General features: G+C 37.9%; 1 protein-coding gene across 9 annotated transcripts in view; it reads right to left on the bottom strand.

Moving 5' to 3' along the window:
* The window catches only part of LOC106091635 (fasciclin-3), a 572,844-nt gene that overhangs the window by 35,498 nt on the left and 516,107 nt on the right, over positions 1–21,239 (bottom strand). Inside the window, exon 5 of one of the 9 annotated variants that reach the window (XM_059366102.1) lies at positions 5,793–6,167. The exons of 7 other annotated variants lie outside the window; for them this stretch is intronic. In XM_059366102.1, coding sequence (XP_059222085.1) covers positions 6,142–6,167 — 26 coding nt within the window. In that variant the 3' untranslated portion in view covers positions 5,793–6,141. Of the gene's footprint in view, positions 1–5,792; positions 6,168–7,210; positions 9,258–21,239 lie in introns of those variants that run through there. One more of the 9 variants, XM_059366100.1, reaches the window with a different exon arrangement.

Here is a 21,239-nt window from a genome sequence, read left to right as displayed (position 1 = left end):
CGTCATAATCCGGTGAAAATTGAAAAACGTGTGCATCCAAATTCGGCACGGACATTGAGTATTCTAATACATATAAGTCACTGTTGAATTTTGTATTTAAAATTTCAACAGAATCGCGTAAAAAATTAAGCTTTTATGAGCTTCAGACCGTTAATCGGCACATCGGTCTATGTGCTATATCTAAATACAGTTCAATCTTTATCATATTTGGGTCGGATGGAGGGTGGCCTAAAACTACTTACTGTTTAAAATTTCAGCTAAATCGGATAAAAAAGAAAGCTTTTATTCGCTTCAGACCCTTTATCGGGAGATCGGTCTGTATGGCAGCTATATCCAAATATTGTCAGATTCGAACCATATTTGGGACGGATAGACCTAATAGTACCCACTGTTTAAAATTTCAGCGAAATCGGGTAATAAATAAAGCTTTTATAGGCTTCAGACCCCCTACCGGCAGATAGGTCTGTATGGCAGCTATATCTAAACATAGTTCGATCTGAACCATATTTGGGTCCTATATTAGGAAGCGTTAAACTATTCAATGTTTCAAATTTCAGCGAAATCGATTAAAAAATAAAGTTTTTAAGGGCTATAGACCCTTTATCTATAGATCGGTCTATATGGCAGCTATACCTAAATATAGTCCGTTTTGATCCATATTTGGGTCAGATGTCAGGAGGCTTAAAATAGCTCTCAGTTTAACATTTCAGCAAAATCGGGTAATAAATAAAGCTCAGACCCTTTATCGGAAGATCGGTGTATATGACGGCTATATCTAAATAAAGTCTGAACTGAACCATATTTGGGTCCTATATTAGGAGGCCTAAAACTACTCACTGTTTCAAATTTCAGGGAAATCGGTCAAAAAATAAAGCTGTTATTGACTTCAGACCTTAACCGGGAGATCGGTCTATATGGCAGCTATATCTAAATATAGTCTGATCTAAATCATGTTTAGGTCAGATGTCGGGAGGATTAAAATAATCCCACTGTTTCAAATTTGAGCAAAATCGGTTAAAAAATAAAGCTTTTATGGGCTTCAGACCCCTTATCGGAAGATCGGTCTATATGGCAGCTATATCTAAATATAGTCCGATCTGAATTATGTTTAGGTCAAATGTCGGGAGACTTAAAATAACCCACTGTTTGAAATTTCAGCGAAATCGGGTAATAAAGAAAGCATTTATAGTCCTCAAACCCTTTATCGGCAGATCGGTATATATGGCAGCTATATATAAATATAGTCCTATATGGACCATATTTGAGTTCGATGTTGGGAGGCCTAAAACTACTCACTGTTTCAAATTTCAGTGAAATCGGGTAATAAATAAAGCTTTTATAGTCCTCAGACCCTTTATCGGCAAATCGGAATATATGGCAGCTATATATAAATATAGTCCGATATGAACCTTATTTGGGTCAGATGACGGGAGGCCTAAAACAACTTACTGTTTAAAATTTTAGCGAAATCGGATGAAAAATAAAGCACTTATGGGCATTACACATTTTATCGGCAGATCGGTCTATATAGCAGCTATATCCAAATATGGTCCGATTTGGCCCGTTCAGGAACTTAACCACCGTGCATCAAAAAACCGTATCTGTGCCAAATTTCAGCGCAATATCTTAATTTTTGAAGGCTGTAGAGTGATTACAACAGACGGACGGACAGACACACGGACATCGTTAAATCGCCTTAGAATTTTATGGCGATCCGAAATATATATAATTTGTAGGATCGGAAATTGACATTTCGATGTGTTGCAAACGGAATGACAAAATGAATATACCCTCTATCCTACGGTAGTGGGTATAAAAATGATGCAAAGATAATATCATCATCCGCTGCAACTTGTCCAAATTGCAAACACTTTGGGAAACCATTACATCGACCTTTATTGCTAATAAAACCATAAAAGGATTTAGGATTCGACATTATCTAATTTTTCATCTTTGTTATGTAATTGCCATACAGGACACTGGACACTTGCGTGTATTTCGACCTTGTTACTGAATAATTCGTTTAATCCAAATTTGAATCACTTCTTTTGGAATTTCCTATAGAGTTTATACTTTCTGTTCTTCAATTTGGACAACTCAGGAGTATTCCACGGAGGACCAACATTCGTAAAGGGTACTCATTTTGGAACAGTTTCTGAATATTTGTAGCATTTCATCTAAAGAATTCATTGAAGGGAGACTATTCCAGTCCATTGAACTCAGAAGTGAATTCAATTTAACGTAATCTGTCTTTGAAACAGGGGAAAACTTCTCACATATCAATGAGTGCAGTCCGATTCAAGTTCAAGCTCAATGATAAAAAGGAGGCCCCTAGCCTCCTTTTTATAGCCGAGTCCGAACGGCGTGTCGCAGTTTGACACCTCTATGGAGAGAAGTTTTACATGGCATAGTACCTCACAAATGTTGCCCCTGTTCCTTAGTGGAATGTTCATCGGCAAAATTTGCAATTTGCCTTTGAAAAGCAATATGAAGACTTATTTTGGTATGATTTCCTATGACATGTAGAATGGAACGATAGAGGGATCTGAAGGTTTATAGTTGTGTGATATTTTATAGTTGTGTGATATAAAAAGCAATATATTGCGGGGGTGACTTACGAATATGAGGTCAAGGAGTCTTCCACATTCTTTATAGACCTTATTTATTTTCAGTACTCTCATTCATTTCAGTGGGTAACAAATCATTAATATTAAGACTCTCCATTCATTTAATATCTGGCAGATTGAAGTCAACAAGAGTGATTAATATATCGTTTGAACTTGTGTTTCATGTGAGTTTCAACGCTTGAACACGGAGGAATGTATGAACAGGTAATAAATATGGATAAATATCTAAGACCTATCTTAACAGCGACAATTTCAATATCAACCGGTGTAGGAAAGAAAATTTCATCAGTAGGTAATTCAGAAGAAACAGCTAGCATGACACCACCGTCTCTTCTTTTGGAACTATCTAAACGATCACGTCTAAATGTCTGAAACTTTTGACAAAAATTCTCGCAGTCATAAATGTTAATTTGAAGCCAGGTTTCAGTAAAAGCTATAACATTGTAACTAAAATCGTAACTCTCAATATATGAGGCTGATAATTTAGTGTTTAAACCTCTAACATTTTGTAAACAGAAGGTACAGCAATTAGTTTTTTGATTGAGTATTAGGTAGATAAACTATTGGGTTGCCCAAAAAGTAATTGCGGAATTTTTTAAAAGAAAGTAAATGCATTTTTATTAAATCTTAAAATGAACTTTAATCAAATATACTTTTTTACACTTTTTTTCTAAAGCAAGCTAAAAGTAACAGCTGATAACTGACAGATAAAAGAATGCAATTACAGAGTCACAAGCTGTGAAAAAATTTGTCAACGCCGACTATATGAAAAATCCGCAATTACTTTTTGGGCAACCCAATATATCTGGGAGATCTGGGAACATCCCTATATATATTGGTGTATAATGGCTTTTGATGGCCAAAAAGAAGAATTAACAGTAGTTCAAAAATATCTTCAGGAACAATAATTTTCTAGCCACAATGTCCAGAGGCACTAGATGTAGCAGATGGTGTAATTCTCAATGCGGCTTTGAAGCACAAATAAGCCACCCTCTGTATCCCGTTGACTATTGAACAGTAGGTTGACTTTTGAAGCGGCGTCCACCAGACCACAACACCATATAGCATTATAGGTCTCACAACTGCAGTATTTACCCAATGCATGACACGTGCTCTAAACCCCCAACTTTTACCAACGGCCCTCTTGCAGGTGTATAGGGCAAGAGTTGCCTTTCTTACCCTTTCCAAAATGTTGTATTTGAAGTTCAATTTACTGTCCAGCAAAATACACAGGTATTTTGACCTTTTTGCCAATGGAGACAGGTTCCACTGTAGGCAACTTGTATCTCCTGCTGAAAAGAACTACTTCTGTCTTGCACGGATTTATACCTAGATCACTTTCGGTAGCACACTTTGCTGTTGCACGTAGAGCTTCCTGAAGTATATCTCTTAGAGTGCTGGGAAACTTTCCCCTAACCGCAATTGTCACATCATCAGCATACGCGACCACTTTCACATTTTTTTCTTCCAGAGACAATAATATATTGTTAATGGCTATAAAGGGTGATTTTTTTGAGGTTAGGATTTTCATGCATTAGTATTTGACAGATCACGTGGGATTTCAGACATGGTGTCAAAGAGAAAGATGCTCAGTATGCTTTGACATTTCATCATGAATAGACTTACTAACGAGCAACGCTTGCAAATCATTGAATTTTATTACCAAAATCAGTGTTCGGTTCGAAATGTGTTCAAATTTTGACAAATTTTGTTCAGCGATGAGGCTCATTTCTGGTTGAATGGCTACGTAAATAAGCAAAATTGCCGCATTTGGAGTGAAGAGCAACCAGAAGCCGTTCAAGAACTGCCCATGCATCCCGAAAAATGCACTGTTTGGTGTGGTTTGTACGCTGGTGGAATCATTGGACCGTATTTTTTCAAAGATGCTGTTGGACGCAACGTTACGGTGAATGAACACATTTCGAACCGAACACTGATTTTGGTAATAAAATTCAATGATTTGCAAGCGTTGCTCGATAGTAAGTCTATTCATGATGAAATGTCAAAGCATACTGAGCATCTTTCTCTTTGACACCATGTCTGAAATCCCACGTGATCTGTCAAATACTAATGCATGAAAATCCTAACCTCAAAAAAATCACCCTTTATTTCAAAATAGAGGAGACAGTACACCTCCTTGAGTTGTTCCTCTGCTGACCCATCTTTTTAGATCCACAGATCCCAAGCCTGCCATAATGCATCTTTTAGTAAGTAAGTTATTAATAAACTTTCTTACGGTAGAGTTGATGCCTAGAAACTCCAACTTCTTCATGATTGACGTTGGTTTTTTATTTTTAAAAGCAACTTCAATGTCAAGAAATGCTACCATTGTATATTCCTAGAAAGCGAGAGAACCCTCTATAAAAAGAACAAGTAAGGGCGTGCTAAGTTCGGCCGGGCCGAATCTCTTTGCGCGGTATCTCTTTTAAGGCAAACAAAGAATAATGAATAAGAACTGTTATGTTAGTGGAGCTATATCAAGTTATAGTCTGATTCGGACCATACATGAATTGAATGCTGAACATTGCAAAAGTCATTGTGTAATATTTCGGTACTCAGATATGTCTCTAACATCTTCTCAAGAGTCTTCAGCATAAAGTATGACAGACTAATAGGACGAAAATCTTTTGCCTTCATGTTGTTAGGTTTTCCTGCTTTCGGAATGAAAATGACCTTAGTGTTATAATAAGTAAATTAAATAACTTTTGCTTTCTTTTCAATTGTAAAGGCCAAAACTGCCTGAAGGATTGTTTCTATGATTTTTCAATGTACTAGAGAGTTCTTAGCTATTGTCTTGTCTACAGTTTTTGTCTGAATGATGAATCGAAAAACTCAATGGTTTGGTTTGTAATAGGCCAAAATATTCAGAAAAACGTGACAAAAGTTTGAGACAAAACTGCAATTCAAAATCTGAAGGCTCGATTTTCACCGTAGACGTATGGTCTTGTGGACTTTTTTGCTCAGTACAATACCAAGAATAAGAATTTTTTTAGCTTTTTTGTTTTATTTTACTTTATTTTGTAAAGAATAAAAATACATTTTCTTTATGACAATTCTAATTGATTTTATACTATTTGTTTAGATTCCGTTGTATACATAATATTCATACAATATATATATATATATAAAAAAGAGAAAAATATTACCATAAACATACGCATATATAAATATATGGAGTTTATGAAAAAAATTGTTACAAAAGTTTTGTTTTTAAAAATTTGCATACAAACTGATCAAATATTTAATAATTAAGTACAATTTTCTTCGCAGTAGCTTCGTTAAAGTTTCGTATTTGTCACTTTAGACAATTTTGGATAAACGTATTATAAAAAGTTAAACGGGAACAGAGTAGGACGGTAAATCTATATAAGGTTATTGGCTTTGCGATTTTTACAAGTAAATAAGAAAAAAAAAAATACAAATATTTGAGTTGGAGTTTGAGTTTCCTTTGAGATTCTCAGTTAGGTAAGTATTGTACGAGTTATATTCGAGACGGTTAATTGTTTTGACTGTCTTACATGCAAAATACTTGGCTTATAACTAAAAAAAAGTGGAAAAATGGAATACAAAGACTTATAAGGTATTTTTGTTTTTCGTTTGTTTTATGGAAAATCTGTTATAACTATTAAATTGTTACGGCATTCACATTCAAAAATTATCAATAAGTAAAATATTAAAAAAATAAAAAATTGTTATAATAAAACAAAAACATACAAATATCTAAATATGTATATGGAAAGGGAAGAGCATAAAGGGAAAATTTATAACTTTGTCTTAAAACTTCTTTTGTTTTGTTTTTGTATAACTATAAGATAAGCCTGGCTTTTCTTCGAATGCGCATCCAACGCGATTCGTTACCACTTTTTATTATTTGTTTCCATTCATCATTTTTACTAAATCAAAAATTTGTGCTCGCTTCAAATGTGCTGTTCTATTACAAAACAATCTTTTATAAGCTTTTTTTTTAATTTATATATTTGCTGAAAGGATATTCGAAAACTTCTCTAACCTAAAAAACTAATTTGAAACATTAAACAAATTAATAAAAGAAAAAAAAATTGCATTTGTTTGGAGTAATATTGAGTCTGCAGCATGGTATTTGAAAGAACGCTCTTGTAAAGGTAGAATCACCTATAGACTCACCATTTTAAAATTAAATAGACGAATTTTCAATACAATTAATTAAATTTTTTCCCCCCTTGAATGGTAAGTGGCAATCAGCACGCTTACACTAAGAGTTGGTATAGGCTATTTCACTTTCTCCTAAGGGATTTCGGGTACAAACGACTTCATTTCGGTAGCCTTCATGGAATGGAATGGGATTTTAATAACGTAAAGGGATTGAAGTAGCTGTGTGGATAGCCGAAGGCTAAGGGGCTTGACATAAACCTCAGAAAGACTGAGCTGCTACTATTCACCGGGAGAAAATTTCTTGTTTGTAGAGGCCTTGTCTTGAATGGAGTAAAGCTGCCGTTTTCTTTCTTCTAAAGTATCAGGCCGCGATTCGTGATCAGTAACTTAATTGGAAAAGACACATTGTAAGAGAGTTGCAACATTATAGGTAGAAGTTGAGGGTTTAGGTCGAAGATGGTGCGCTAATAGTTATTGATCTGGCAGCAGGAATGAAGCAGATATGGTCCCTGAACGATCGAAAGGGTAAGGACTGCCTATCTCTAGGGCGAGGGCGAGGGAGAGTGCCTTGACCGAAGCTCTGAATGCCATACTCGATCGAATAATTGGTGTGTGGCAATGAAGATCGGCCTCAGACCGATGAAGCGGCGAACATAGTGGGATGGTTACACACAATTCGATTAAAATGCATATTTTTTCAACATAACAGCCGACCAACGACAAAAAAGACCTATCAAATATATATTCTCCAATGCATGAGGAGAGCATATGTCCTGAGCGAACCCTACTCCTAACCCGAATTTTGAAAAACGCCAGATCTTGGAGATGGCTTCACCGATCCTAGCGAAATTTTGTACGCCACCTTATGGTACCCCTAAAACACCAATTTGGGATAAAATTTTTGGGTCAAATAACCAGGGGGGACGCCCCATACCAAAACCCACCCGGGCGGACATATTAACCGATTGGGAAAATATGGGTATCAAATGAAAGATATTCAAGAGTAGGGGACGAACTTGGTATACAAAATTCAGCCTTAGTGCAAGAAGAGAGCATATGTGCATGGCGGACCCTCCCACTTACCCGAATTTTAAAAAACACTAGGTCTCCGACATGGCTGCACCGATCTAAGCGAAATTTTGTGCGCCACCTTATGGTACCCCCAAAAAACTTAAATTGGTATGAAATTTTAATAAATAACCTGGGGGGACGCCCCATCCCAAAACCCACCCGGACGGACATGTTTACCGATTGGAACAATATGGGTATCAAATGAAAGGTATTACAGAGTAGAGTACGAATTTGGCATACAAAATTTACCCTTAGTATTCGGGGGGTCTCCCACCCTCAAATATGCAATATGGGTATCAAATGAAAGGTATTTCAAATTAGAGTACAAATTTGACACAAAAATTTATTAATTGGTCTTTGAGGGGCCTTAATAAAAATAAATTATTGTTTTCTTTAGAAAAAATGTCAATAATCTCAAAATATTTTCTTGAAACTTTGTCTTTAGAAAAATAAACCGGAGGGCCGGCGCTAGAACCAAATGTCAAACTTTGCAATTATCTCTTGAGAGGATATTTTATTGAAATTTTGTTTTTGAAAAAACTTATAACGGGGGACAGCCCCCAGCTCCTTCTGACTACGTCAATGATCAGAAAAATTTCTTGGCTTTATATTACAACAATAAAGGTGTTCTTAAATATACTTCGATCTCAGGGGGTGCTATTTTTTATTTCTTCCGCATTCACTTATTTATTCAAAATTTATTTCCAGTCAAATTCATATCTCAGGAGTTCCTAGACTACTTTTGAATTTTTTTTTTCCGAAAAATTTGGCTTTCTATTATACCATTCACATCATTTTCTTTTACTCATATCCAAAATCAATGTTGTGATCTAAAAATCCATGCCCACTTTCATATTACCCCATGCTACAATAAAATCCTTTAAGGATTTTCTACTGGTCTGCAAACATTTTTGTGTTTTTTTTTTAATTTCTAAAGAACAAAACTAAACAATATATGTCATGTTGTTATGCCAAATACATTCTAAACAATTTTTTTAAAATTATATCGAAAAACCATTTTTGTTGCAATTTCTAAAGGTCGTTGTCTATTATCAAGTCTCTTTAAGGAATTTGTTTTTTTTTTGTGTAAAATTTTCTTGTGTTCTGTTAGTTTTTTATGTGTTTTTTGATTTGAGTTTCTTCCTTTGGCCTCGGCTTAGACGGAAGTATTTGTTTTATTTTCAGCAGGATTGGCATGTCCATTGCCATTGGTGGCGGGCGTCGCAGATTTCGAAGCATTGTTTTTCAAATCGGCTTTCTTTTGAGAGTCCAATTTGTCAGTTACAGGTGGTGTGGGTTCTTCGGTTTGGTGTGTGGTGTCAATGTGTTCCTCGCCATTGTTAAAGTCGCGTCCATCGAAATCTTCATTGAGCTGAGGATTAATTTGAGCTTCGGAGTCGGGACCAAGGTCTGTGTTAAGAGTGGCTCCTGGAACAACAACAAAAAAGAAAAAGAACAAGAACTAACATTTAGCTGCCGTTTTTTCTCAGGGTTTGTGGATGAACGTTACATAAAAAAAATTAAAAAAAAAGTAAAAGCATAGAAAAAGAGAAACAGAGAAAAGCATATGGTAGTCTTATAGAAAAGAAAAAGAAGCATGAAACTTAAAAGCCAAGAAAACACAAGAACTGTGCAAATCTAACTAAGACTAAAGAATAGCCAAAAACCAAAAAACCTTTGAAAAAAAAAAAAATAAATAGCTTCCCTAAATTTTGTTAGTATAGCCAATCTTTCACCACAAAAACCAAGTTTAATAAACTAAAAAGTAAATCTACTTTACACTTTAAAGAATTTAAAAATGTTGTCACTCTAGTAATGTTTTGCTGTTTTTTTTCTTGTTTTTCTATAAGAAATGTTAGCTCTTGTTGTTTTTCTTTTTGATTGTTGTTGCCTTGTTTACATTTTATTTTTACATAACAAAATAATGCTCTTGATAGCATAGATGTAAAGGAAAACGGTTTATGTTTAAGCTTTAAAAACTTATTAAAAATGTGTAAAATATTTGTATGTATGTGCTTTTCTTAAAGGTACTTGTTTTTATACCCTCCATGGGGGTATACTAATATTGTCATTCCGTTTGTAACACCTCAAAATATTCGTGAAAGTCTCCGTTGACCCAATCAAAATAGACATGACCGTCCGTCTGTCCGTTTGTGGAAACCACGCTAACATCCGAAGGCAAAAAGCTAGGCGCTTGAAATTTTGCACAAATACTTCCCATTAGTGGGAGCCACCGTGGTGCATAGGTTAGCATGCCCGCCTATCGTGCCCAAGCGTCCGGGTTCAAATCCTGCCGGCGAGAACACCTTAAAACATTTCTCAGCGGTGGTTATCCCCTAACCAAATGCTGGCGACATTTGTGAGTATTTCAGCCATGTACAACTTCTCAACCAAGAGGTGCCACTTTTCAGTGACACGCCGTTCGGACTCGGCATAAAACAGGAGGTTCCCTTATCATTGAGCTTAAATATGAAACGGGCAGCACTCAATTGATATTGTGAGAAGTTAGTCCCTCTAATTTGTTCCGCAATGGGATGTTTGGGAAACACTTCCCATTAGTGTAGGTCAGTTAGGATTGTAAATGGGCCAAATCGGTTCATGTTTTGATGTAGCTGCCGTATAAACCGATCTCACGATTTGACTTTTGAAACTTCTAGAGGGAGCAATTCTTATCTGATTTGTCTGAAATTTTCACATTACGTTTTGTTATGACTTTCAACAATTGTGCAAAGTATGTTTCAAATCGATCTATAACCTTATATAGCTGCCATATAAACCGATCTCCCGATGTGATTTCTTGAGCCTCTAGAATTGAAATTTTGCACAGTGACTATTTCTATGACCCTTAGCATACGTGCCAAATATGGTCTGAATTGGTTCAAAACCTGATCTCCCGATTGTACTTCTTGGGCGTCTAGAGGGCGCAATTTTAATCCGATTTGGCTGAAATTGCTCGCAATGACTTCTGCTATGACTTTCAACACACGTGCCAAATATGGTTTGAATCGGGCTATAAGCTGATATAGCTCCCACATAAACCGATCTTCCGTTTTTACTTCTTGACCCTTTAAAAGGCCTAATTAGCCGATTTTGCTGACATTTTTCCATGTGATTTTTTTTATGACCTTACACGTAGTGGCCATATATGGTCTGAATCGATATATAACCAGATATTGCTCCCATTCAAATCGATCTCCTTTTTTTTTAGACCCACCACCGTAGGATAGGGGGTATATTCATTTAGTTATTCCGTTTGCAACACATCGAAATATCAATTTCCGACCCTACAAGTATATATATTTCGGATCGTCGTAAAACTCTAAGACCATTTAACGACGTCCATGTGCCTGTACGTCCGTCTGTTGTAATCACTCTACAGGCTTCAAAAATTGAGATATTAAGCTGAAATTTGGCACAGATACGTCTTTTTGATGTTCTTGAACGGGCTAAATCGGACCATATTAAACAGCGAGTAGTTTTAGGCCTGCCGACATCTGACCCAAATATTGTCCATATCGGACTATATTTATATAGAGCCGGCATATAGACCGATCTGCCGATAAAGGGTCTGAGGCCCATAAAAGCTTTATTTTTTATCCGATTTTGCTGAAATTTAAAACGCTGAGTAAATTTTAAATACCAACATCTGACTCAAAAATGGTTTAGATCTGACTATATTTGAACATAGCTGTCATATAGACCGATCCGCCGATAAAGGGTCTGAAGCCCATAAAAGCCTTATTTGTAATCCGATTTTCCTGAAACTTGAGACAGTGGGTAGGTTAAGGTCTCCCGACGTCCGCCACAAATATGGTTTTCCAGGTTTCCTATCGTCGCCTCGATTATACGACGATGGTATGATCTGCTCCTATCCTCTGTCCATTCTCCCGTCGCCTTAAGTCTCATTGCCGCAGTGCCTGCCTCAAATGGGTGGGATATCTAGTATAGTACCCAGTGCCTTAGAAGGCGTGGTGCTCATCGCTCTGCCTATGCCAAGACAACAAGTTCTTTGAAACTGTGGTTATACCCACCACCATAGGATGGGGGAATGCTTATCTAGTCATTCCCTTTTTAACACCTAAACATATACGTCGAAGACCCCATAAAGTATATATTCTTGATTGTCTCGACATTCTGAGTCGAACTAGTCATGTTCGTCCGTCTGTCGAAATCACGATAGCGGTCGAACGCGTAAAGCTAGCCGCTTGAAATTTTGCACATATGCTTAGAATTGATGTAGGTCATTGGGTATTGCAAATGGGCCATATCGGTTCAGATTAGGATATAGCTCCCATATAAACCGATTTCCCAATATGACTACTTGAGCCCCTGGAAGCCGCAATTTTTATCCGATTTGGTTGAAATTTTGCAAATGGTGTTCTACAATATTAAACCTTTGAATAAATGCGCCAAGTACGGTTCGAATCGGTCTGCATCCTGATATAGCTCCCATATAAACCGATCTACCGATTAGACTTCGTGAGCCCATGGAAGCCACAATTATCATCTGATTTGGCTGAAATTTTGCACATAGTGTTCTGATATGACTCTTAACAACTAAGCTACGTGCGTTCCGAATCGGTGTATAACCTGATATAGCTCCCATATAAACCGATAAATTTTCAATTTTCTTCCGATTTGGCTGAAATTTTGTACATAGTGTTTCGTTATGACTTTCAAGAACTGAGCCAAGTACGGTCCGAATCAGTGTATAATCTGATATAGCTTCCATATAAACCAATCTTCCGATTTGACTTCCTAAGCCCCCGGAAGTCTCAGTTTTGATCCGATTTGGCTGAAATATTGCACATAGTGTTCTGTTACGACTCCCAACAACTAAACCAAGTACGGTCTATATCGGCCAAGAATGTGATATAGCTCCCATTTAAACCGTTCGACCGATTTGACTTCTTGAGCTCTTACCAGCAGCGATTTTTTTCCTATTTAGCTGAAATTTTATGTTAAGCGCCTCAACAACTGTGCCAAGTACGGCCCAAATCGGTTTTTAACCAGATATAGCTCCCATATTTTTTTAGCAGAATCCATAGTGGTGGGTTCCCAAAATTCGGCCCGGCCAAACTTAGCATGCTTTTACTTGTTTTATCCTTACGTTGCACCTTTTCTTCATCGCAGTCCACCATGCTACTGAGGCATAAGTAAGCATTTGTCTAATCACGCTACTGTACAGCAAGTGGACTATCCTTGGATTCAGGCCCCATTTCGAGACTACGGCCCGTCTACATAGTGTCCAACATCTGTGAGCCTTCTCAGTACGCTCCTAAGTATTTGACCTTTGAAGTCATTCCTAAGTATTTGACCTTGTCATATATCGCAATCGTTCTATTGGGGAAATGTGATGCCTCAATTTGTGCCAACTTAGTCTTTCCCGTAATTTCAGTCTTCTCTGTGGTAACATTGAGAACTTTTTGTGCGTTCTGCATAGCTGATTCGGATCCTTATTTCTTAGAAGTTTTATTACAACGTCTACGTAGCATATAGGTTCAAATCTCTCCTCAGTCAGCAATCCAGTATCGTGCATTGCGCCACTTTCTCCCTTATATTTATGTCATGAGATCCACAATTTATCCACCTGTTCCTTAACATATGGTTTATCCAGACTCTAAGGACCGGGTCCACCCTGTACTGGTCTAAAGAGTGAATCATTATGTCGGTACGCACATTGTTAAAATACCCTCGATGGCAATGCAGACCTCTAGCGGTATGTCTTGGCATCGAAGTATTCTTCTATTATATGCACAACCTCGTGCAGAGCAGTCTCCACCGACCTTCCCTTGATATAGGCAGGCTTTTAGTATTTTTGCAGTTCGCTGGATGTACTACTCTTTATCTTTATCCGCAATACGTCCCATGGTTTTGAGTAGAAACGATGTAGGCCTTTGGTGTCGCATAACTTGCCTTGTCGGGCTTGGGTATAAATACCATTTTTGCCTCCTGCCAGGCTTTCGGAGTATATGTTAAAAGTCACAAAGGAATTCCTTGTGCTTGTGACTATTGTTGTTGTAATATAAGTCCAAATCGGACAAACACTTAAATGGGAGCTATATCCAAATCTGAACCCAGTTTTTCCTCAATTTTAATTGGCTTCGAAAATCGCGACCTGCACTTTGTACACAAATAAAAATGTAAAGGCAGACAGACGGAAAGACGTTCAGACAGACAGACGGACGAACAGATATACGGATATACGAGTATCTTAATCGAACCAGAAAGTGAATCTGAGTTGATCCATATGAGTCTATCTCTCTTCCTTCTGTGTGTTACATACAAATGCACTAAATTATAAAGGGTGATTTTTTTGAGGTTAGGATTTTCATGCATTAGTATTTGACAGATCACGTGGGATTTCAGACATGGTGTCAAAGAGAAAGATGCTCAGTATGCTTTGACATTTCATCATGAATAGACTTACTAACGAGCAACGCTTGCAAATCATTGAATTTTATTACCAAAATCAGTGTTCGGTTCGAAATGTGTTCATTCACCGTAACGTTGCGTCCAACAGCATCTTTGAAAAAATACGTTCCAATGATTCCACCAGCGTACAAACCACACCAAACAGTGCATTTTTCGGGATGCATGGGCAGTTCTTGAACGGCTTCTGGTTGCTCTTCACTCCAAATGCGGCAATTTTGCTTATTTACGTAGCCATTCAACCAGAAATGAGCCTCATCGCTGAACAAAATTTGTCAAAATTTGAACACATTTCGAACCGAACACTGATTTTGGTAATAAAATTCAATGATTTGCAAGCGTTGCTCGTTAGTAAGTCTATTCACGATGAAATGTCAAAGCATACTGAGCATCTTTCTCTTTGACACCATGTCTGAAATCCCACGTGATCTGTCAAATACTAATGCATGAAAATCCTAACCTCAAAAAAATCACCCTTTAATACCATATAATAAAAATTTTGCACAGATTATTTTTTTGTCCATAAGCAGGTTAAGTTCGAAGATGAGCTATATCGGACTATATCTTGATATAGCACCCATATAGACCGATCCGCCGATTTAGGGTCTTAGGCCCATAAAAGCCACATTTATTATCCGATTTTGCTGAAATTTGGGACAGTGAGTTATGTTAGGCCCTTCGACATCCTTCTTCAATTTGGCCCAGATCGGTCCAGATTTGGATATAGGTGCCATATACACCGATCCGCCGATTTAGGATTTTAGGCCCATAAAAGCCGAATTTATTATCCGATTTTGCTCATATTAGGAACAGTGAGTTGTGTTAGGCCCTTCGACATCTTTCTTCAATTTGGCCCAGATCGGTCCAAATTTGGATATAGCGGCCATATTGACCGATCTCTCGAGTTTTGGGTCCATAAAAGGCGCATTTATTGTCCGATATCGTTGAAATTTGGGCAGTAAGTTGTGTTAAGCCCCTCGACATATATCTTCAATTTGGCTCAGATTGGTCCAGATTTGGATATAGCTGCCATATAGACTGATCTCTCGATTTAAGGTTTTGGGTCCATAAAAGGCGCATTTATTGTCCGATATCGTTGAAATTTGGGACAGTAAGTTGTGTTAAGCCCCTCGACATATTTCTTCAATTTGGCTCAGATTGGTCCACATATGGATATAGCTACCATATAGACCGATCTCTCGATTTAAGGTTTTGGGGCCATAAAAGGCGCATTTATTGTCCGATTTCGCCGAAATTTGGAAAAGTGAGTTGTGTTAGGCCCTTCGACTTCATTCTTCAATTTGACCCAGATCGGTCCAGATTTGGATATAGCTGCCATATAGACCGATCTCTCGATTTAAGGTTTTGGGGCCATAAAAGGCGCATTTATTGTCCGATGTTGCCGAAATTTGGGACAGTAAGTTGTGTTAAGCCCCTCGACATACTTCTTCAATTTGTTATCAGAGAGCAAAATAATAAATCAGCTTGCATTCAATAAAATTTAAAAAAACCAACCCGCTGTGTTCATTGTGTTCGTGAGAACATTTGCACTTTGCAGTTCTTTGCCACTTAAAAAAAAAAAACTTTTTAATTAAATATTTTTAAATAATTTTACTTAGGTTTATGTTATTAAATAACAAGTGTGCTGAAATACACAATGTGTATATCAGCACATACAGCAATACTTGTCACAAGACTTAGGTAATATTTCCTTAAGGAAACACTTTCGCCACAATCCTCTCATTTATGGCGTATTAAAATGCCGAAGAAACCAGATTCCAGAACGGAAGGTAAGCGTTTATGTTACCGGCATCTTTGTCTTTAGCTTTTGTGTGTTACAATTTTATAGAGGCACTGTGTAATTCAAAATTTTAATTAAATCCCGATTTGCTTGCCATTTTCCGTAAGGATACATGTGGCGAAGCAAACATAAAATTGTTGCAAAATTGTTGTCGGAGGACGATGAAACTAAGATGGTAATGACGATGAAAACAAAAGATGATTATGATGAAAAAGCAACAGGTAAAATATAAAGCGTATATCTACTATAATGCATTACAGAGAATGAGTGATGGGTATTAGTTGAAATGCCAAATGATATAACTACGACCATATTTAATTTAATTTTATGTTATACATTTTGTCAACTATTTGAACTTTTTTGATAAGAATTTTTGAAAAATGCACATAAAAATTCTTTTTCTTGCCAATATTGTGATATATTGTATTTTTCACAATTTTGCTAGTTATTCTTATTTGCATTTGACTAAGACCATGCACTCATGCAGCTGGATGTTTTCATACAAGAAAATGTGGCCTGCTGCTGTGGCAAAGTATAGAAGGTAGCACTCTCTTCCCAGCATGTAATATAAAGCAGGCAAATAAATGAAGCATGAAGACATATCATCATACAGCAGGCATACTGTCTTACTGTTGTTATCCATTGTTCGTGCAGGAGATAAGAAAAGTTAGGAAAAGTATGCATGATATCATATAAGCAGTACTGATTAAAGATTTTCTTAGCTGAGTGGCATTTTAAAAATGTTGTCAAGTTTAAACAACGACCCTTTGTTTGTAACCAGATGAATGGAATATAATCACCGGAAAATTAAGTACATTTCCAAGGAATATTGTGTGGTTAGATTAGGGGAAAACTGAGGAAAAATGGTTTAAACAAAAGTGACAAGACATAACAAGCATAGATCAGGTAGAAGAGAAGAAATATGAACATGAATGCCACCAATAGAAATTGTTAAATTTTCAACAATTTTATATTAAATTTAAAATTTAATTCTATACATTATATAGAATTAAGACCAGTAAGGAATGACAAAAGTCGGGCGGTGTCGACTTTATAATACCCTACACTGATACTATAGGTACAAAGTGGGAGCTATATCTAATTCTGAATCAATTTTGATGGACCTAGGCGGATGTATTCAGATAGGTTATTAAATAATCCGTATCAAATTTCGAGCATATATATTCAAACTGTAATAAATATGGTTGACAAATGATAACATTATTGCATATTAGCCAAAATCTGACGAACATATATATGGGAGCTAAATGTGAACCGATTTTGATTAAACTTCTTAGATATTGTGGTAGACATCGAAGAAAGAGTTGTGCACAATTTTAGCAAAATTGGTCTATAATGTGCTTGCAGTGAACCTAGAAGTTAAAATCGGTCGAAATATATATATGGGAGCTATATTTTAATCTGAAACGATTTCTGTGAAATTCACCAGCAATGTTAGAAGACATAAGAAAATCCTTCTTGCCAAATTTTGAGAGAATCGGTTAACAAATGAGCACTTTACTGCAATATTTCTCAATATCGAACGAATATATATATGGGAGCTATATCTAAATCTGAACCGATTTCTAGCAAACTTCTTAGATATTGCGGTGGTCATCGGGGAAAGCGCCGTACAAAATTTTGACAAGATTGGTTAATAAATGTGCTTGCAGTGAACATAGAAGTGACAACCGGGCGATATATATCTGGCAGATATATCTTAATCTCGACCGATTTCTATGAAATTCCAATAATATCGAGAGTCATAGGAAAATAATTCCTGCCAAATTTCGAGAGAATAGGTTAACAAATGACCATTTTATTGCCGTGTTACTGCAAATCGGACGAACATATATATGGGAGCAATATCTAAATCTGAACCGATTTCTATGAAATTCATCTGTAATGTCGGGAGAAAAAAATCCTTTTTGTCAAATTTCGGGAGAATCGGTTAACAAACGTCCATTTTATTGCGTTATTACTGCAAATCGGACGAACGTATATATGGGAGCTATATCCAAATCTGAACCGATTTTTTCCAATTTCAATAGGCTTCGTTTCTAGGCCGAAAAACATGCCTGTGCCAAATTTGAAGACGATCGGATGAAAATTGCGACCAGCACTTTGTACACAAATTAATATGGACAGACAGACAGACGGACATAGCTAAATCGAATCAGAAAGTGATTCTGAGTCGATAGGTGTACTTATCAATGGGTCTATCTCTCTTTTGGGTGTTACAAGCTAATTCACTAAGTTATAATATCCTACCCACAGTAGTAGTAGGGTATAATCATACGATCCAAGGATGGGAAGTGGACACCATAACATATTTTTATAACCTACCACCATAGGTATATTCATCGAAATATCCATTTCTGATCGTCGTAAAATACTACGAGGATTTAACTTTGCCCGTATATCTATCCCGCCTTAAGAACAACAAGACAGCAGGAACCGATGGATTGAACGATGAACTATTTAGGACCGAAGGCGACTCGCTGATAAGGCGTATGCATCAGCTTGTCTGCGCGATCTGGCTAAAAGAACGCATACCCGATGATTGGAACAGCATACTATGGCCCGTACACAAGAAAGGAGATAAGACGGAATGTGCCAACTACAGAGGAATAAGTCTCCTCCTCCCCCCAAAAAATTATAACCTAAAGTCAATGAGATGCCCGTCTAGAACTTTGTGCTCCGATTTGTGTTGTGTACATCGTTACCACGAGAAGCTTAGCTGAAAGCTACCGGGTGCGCCCTAAGGTTGCGCATGGTGGAAAGCTCCGTTTTTATGCGGCCGCGGACAGTCAGCGGTTTTCGAGAGGAGAGTCTCAGTGAGGAGTCAGGTGGCACTGGCTCTTAATTAAATACTGAGTTTCAATGATACTCGAGATGACAAGGCGAGTTATTGGTGCCTTCAAATAACCAATGGCCAACATCAGCGTCTAATCCCAGGTTAGGGGCGGCTGGAGGCGAGCGTCGGGTCTTGGAGCAAGCGGCTCGCCACAACGAGGGATGCAAGTGCAATTCCACAAAACCCATGCGGTTGGGTCGCTGGGCCAGTAACCCCCCCCCCCTGGAAAACTGAAAATTCTATGAGAAACAAAGGAATAGTAAAAACTGAACCCCCAATGTTGATCACCTACGCAAATGAAAAAAGGACCACCTGGAATGTCCGCACTCTTTACAGAGAAGGTGCAGTATACGCGCTGGTGGATGTATTAGAGAAGTACAAGGCAGATATTACCGCCTTACAAGAAGTGCGATGGACTGGGAATGGCGACACTACAACACCAAACGGTGAAAAACTATACCATATCTGCCATAACACGAGACATGAATTTGGCTGTGGATTTGTGGTTAGCCGGAGACTGAAACACCTTGTCACCAGCTTTACTTCGGTAGAAGGGAGGCTAGCCATAATCCGCATAAAAGCCAAATTCTTCAACATCAGCCTTATTTGTGCCCATGCCCCAACGGAAGACAAGACATTTTTGGTCCAATAGTCGGAAAGTTTAGCCTCTACGAAATAAAGTCCAGTAATGGATTGAGGGTGATAGATTTCGCCGCGGCAAAAAACATGGTAGTAAGTAGCACCAGATTTCAACATAAAAATATTCACAAAGCCACATGGCTGTCACCCGATCAAAACACAAGAAACCAAATTGATCAAGTTGTGATAGATGGAAGGCATTCATCCAGCGTGTTAGATGTACGATCGATCCGTGGAGCGAATATAGATTCGGATCATTACCTCGTTGCAGCAAAGGTTCGCACCCGTTTGAACATGGCGAGGAAAGTACGGTCTGACACTGCACGGAAGCTGGACATTGAAAAGCTGCAAACACAACAGATGGCGGTGGCATGCTCCACTCAACTGACCCAACTGTTCCTTGGTACGATGATATAATGGCGCAGTGTCAAACTATTGCCCACTTCATGGAAACTGCCGCGAAATCCGTACTTAGGTACCGGAAGCCTCCTCCGAAAAACCCATGGTACGACCAAGAGTGTCGAAATGCTACTGAAGCCAAGAATGCGGCATATAGAGCAACCATGTAATCAGTAGCGCCAGATGGAGGAGAGGTATCGGGAGAAAAGGAGGGAGGAGAAACGTCTATTCCGCAGAAAGAAAAAGGAAATGGAAAGACGTGAGTGTGGGCGAATTGAGATGTACAGGAGTCAGAATGAAGTCCGGGAATTCTACCAAAGAATTAAACATCAAACCAATGGCTTTGGTGCAGGCACATCCTTCTGCAGAGACAAAGAAGGATATCTGGTAACAGATACATGCTGAGGATATGGAAAGAACATTTTACCAAACTGCTAGTGTCCGACGTTGGGGTGAAGAGGATACCGCAGAACCAATCAATGATGATGGTATATAGTGTTTAACTCTTAGTCAGAATGAGGTCCAAGTAGCAGCGATCCAACTGAAGAAAAACAAGGCAGCAGGAGCCGATGGGTTACCCGCTGAACTATTTAAGAGCGAAGGCTATACGCTAATAAGGCGTATGCATCAGCTTTTCTGCGCAATTTGGGTAGAAGATCGCATACCCGATGATTGGATCCTCAGTATACTATGTCCAGTACACAAGAAAGGAGACATAACGGAATGTGCCAACTACAGAGGAATAAGTCTTTTCCCCATCGCATGCAAGTTACTCTCGAGCGTACTGTGTGAAAGATTAAAAGTCAATGAGATAATTGGTCCCTATCAATGCGGCTTTAGATCTGGTAAATCCACCCTGGACCAGAAATTCACACTGCGCCAAATCCCGGAAAAGACCCGAAAAGGACAAATCAACACCTACCATCTCTATCTTGACTACCATGCCGTTCAAAGTAATTCAACCATGTCTGAGGATGACACTTGCTGATACAAGTTCCTTAGTAAGAATAGGAATGAATGTCTCTGAGAGATTCAATATCAAACGAGGTTTCAGGCAAGGAGACAGCCAATCGTGTGATCTCTTTAATAATCTTCTCCAGCAGGACTGTAGAAGATTATACGAGTTGCAGATGTGAATAGATATGGCACACTAATCCCAAAAGAACACATAACATCGACTTCATAAGTCGGTCACCGGAAATAGTAACTGCAGCCTTTGAAAGAATCGAAAGAGAATCAGTGAAAATGGGTCTGGCAGTAAATGGAGATAAGACGAAATGGA

The sequence above is a fragment of the Stomoxys calcitrans genome, chromosome 3 (assembly GCF_963082655.1).
Source record: "Stomoxys calcitrans chromosome 3, idStoCalc2.1, whole genome shotgun sequence".
NCBI lineage: Eukaryota > Metazoa > Arthropoda > Insecta > Diptera > Muscidae > Stomoxys > Stomoxys calcitrans.
This window is presented reverse-complemented; position numbering and strand designations above follow the sequence as displayed.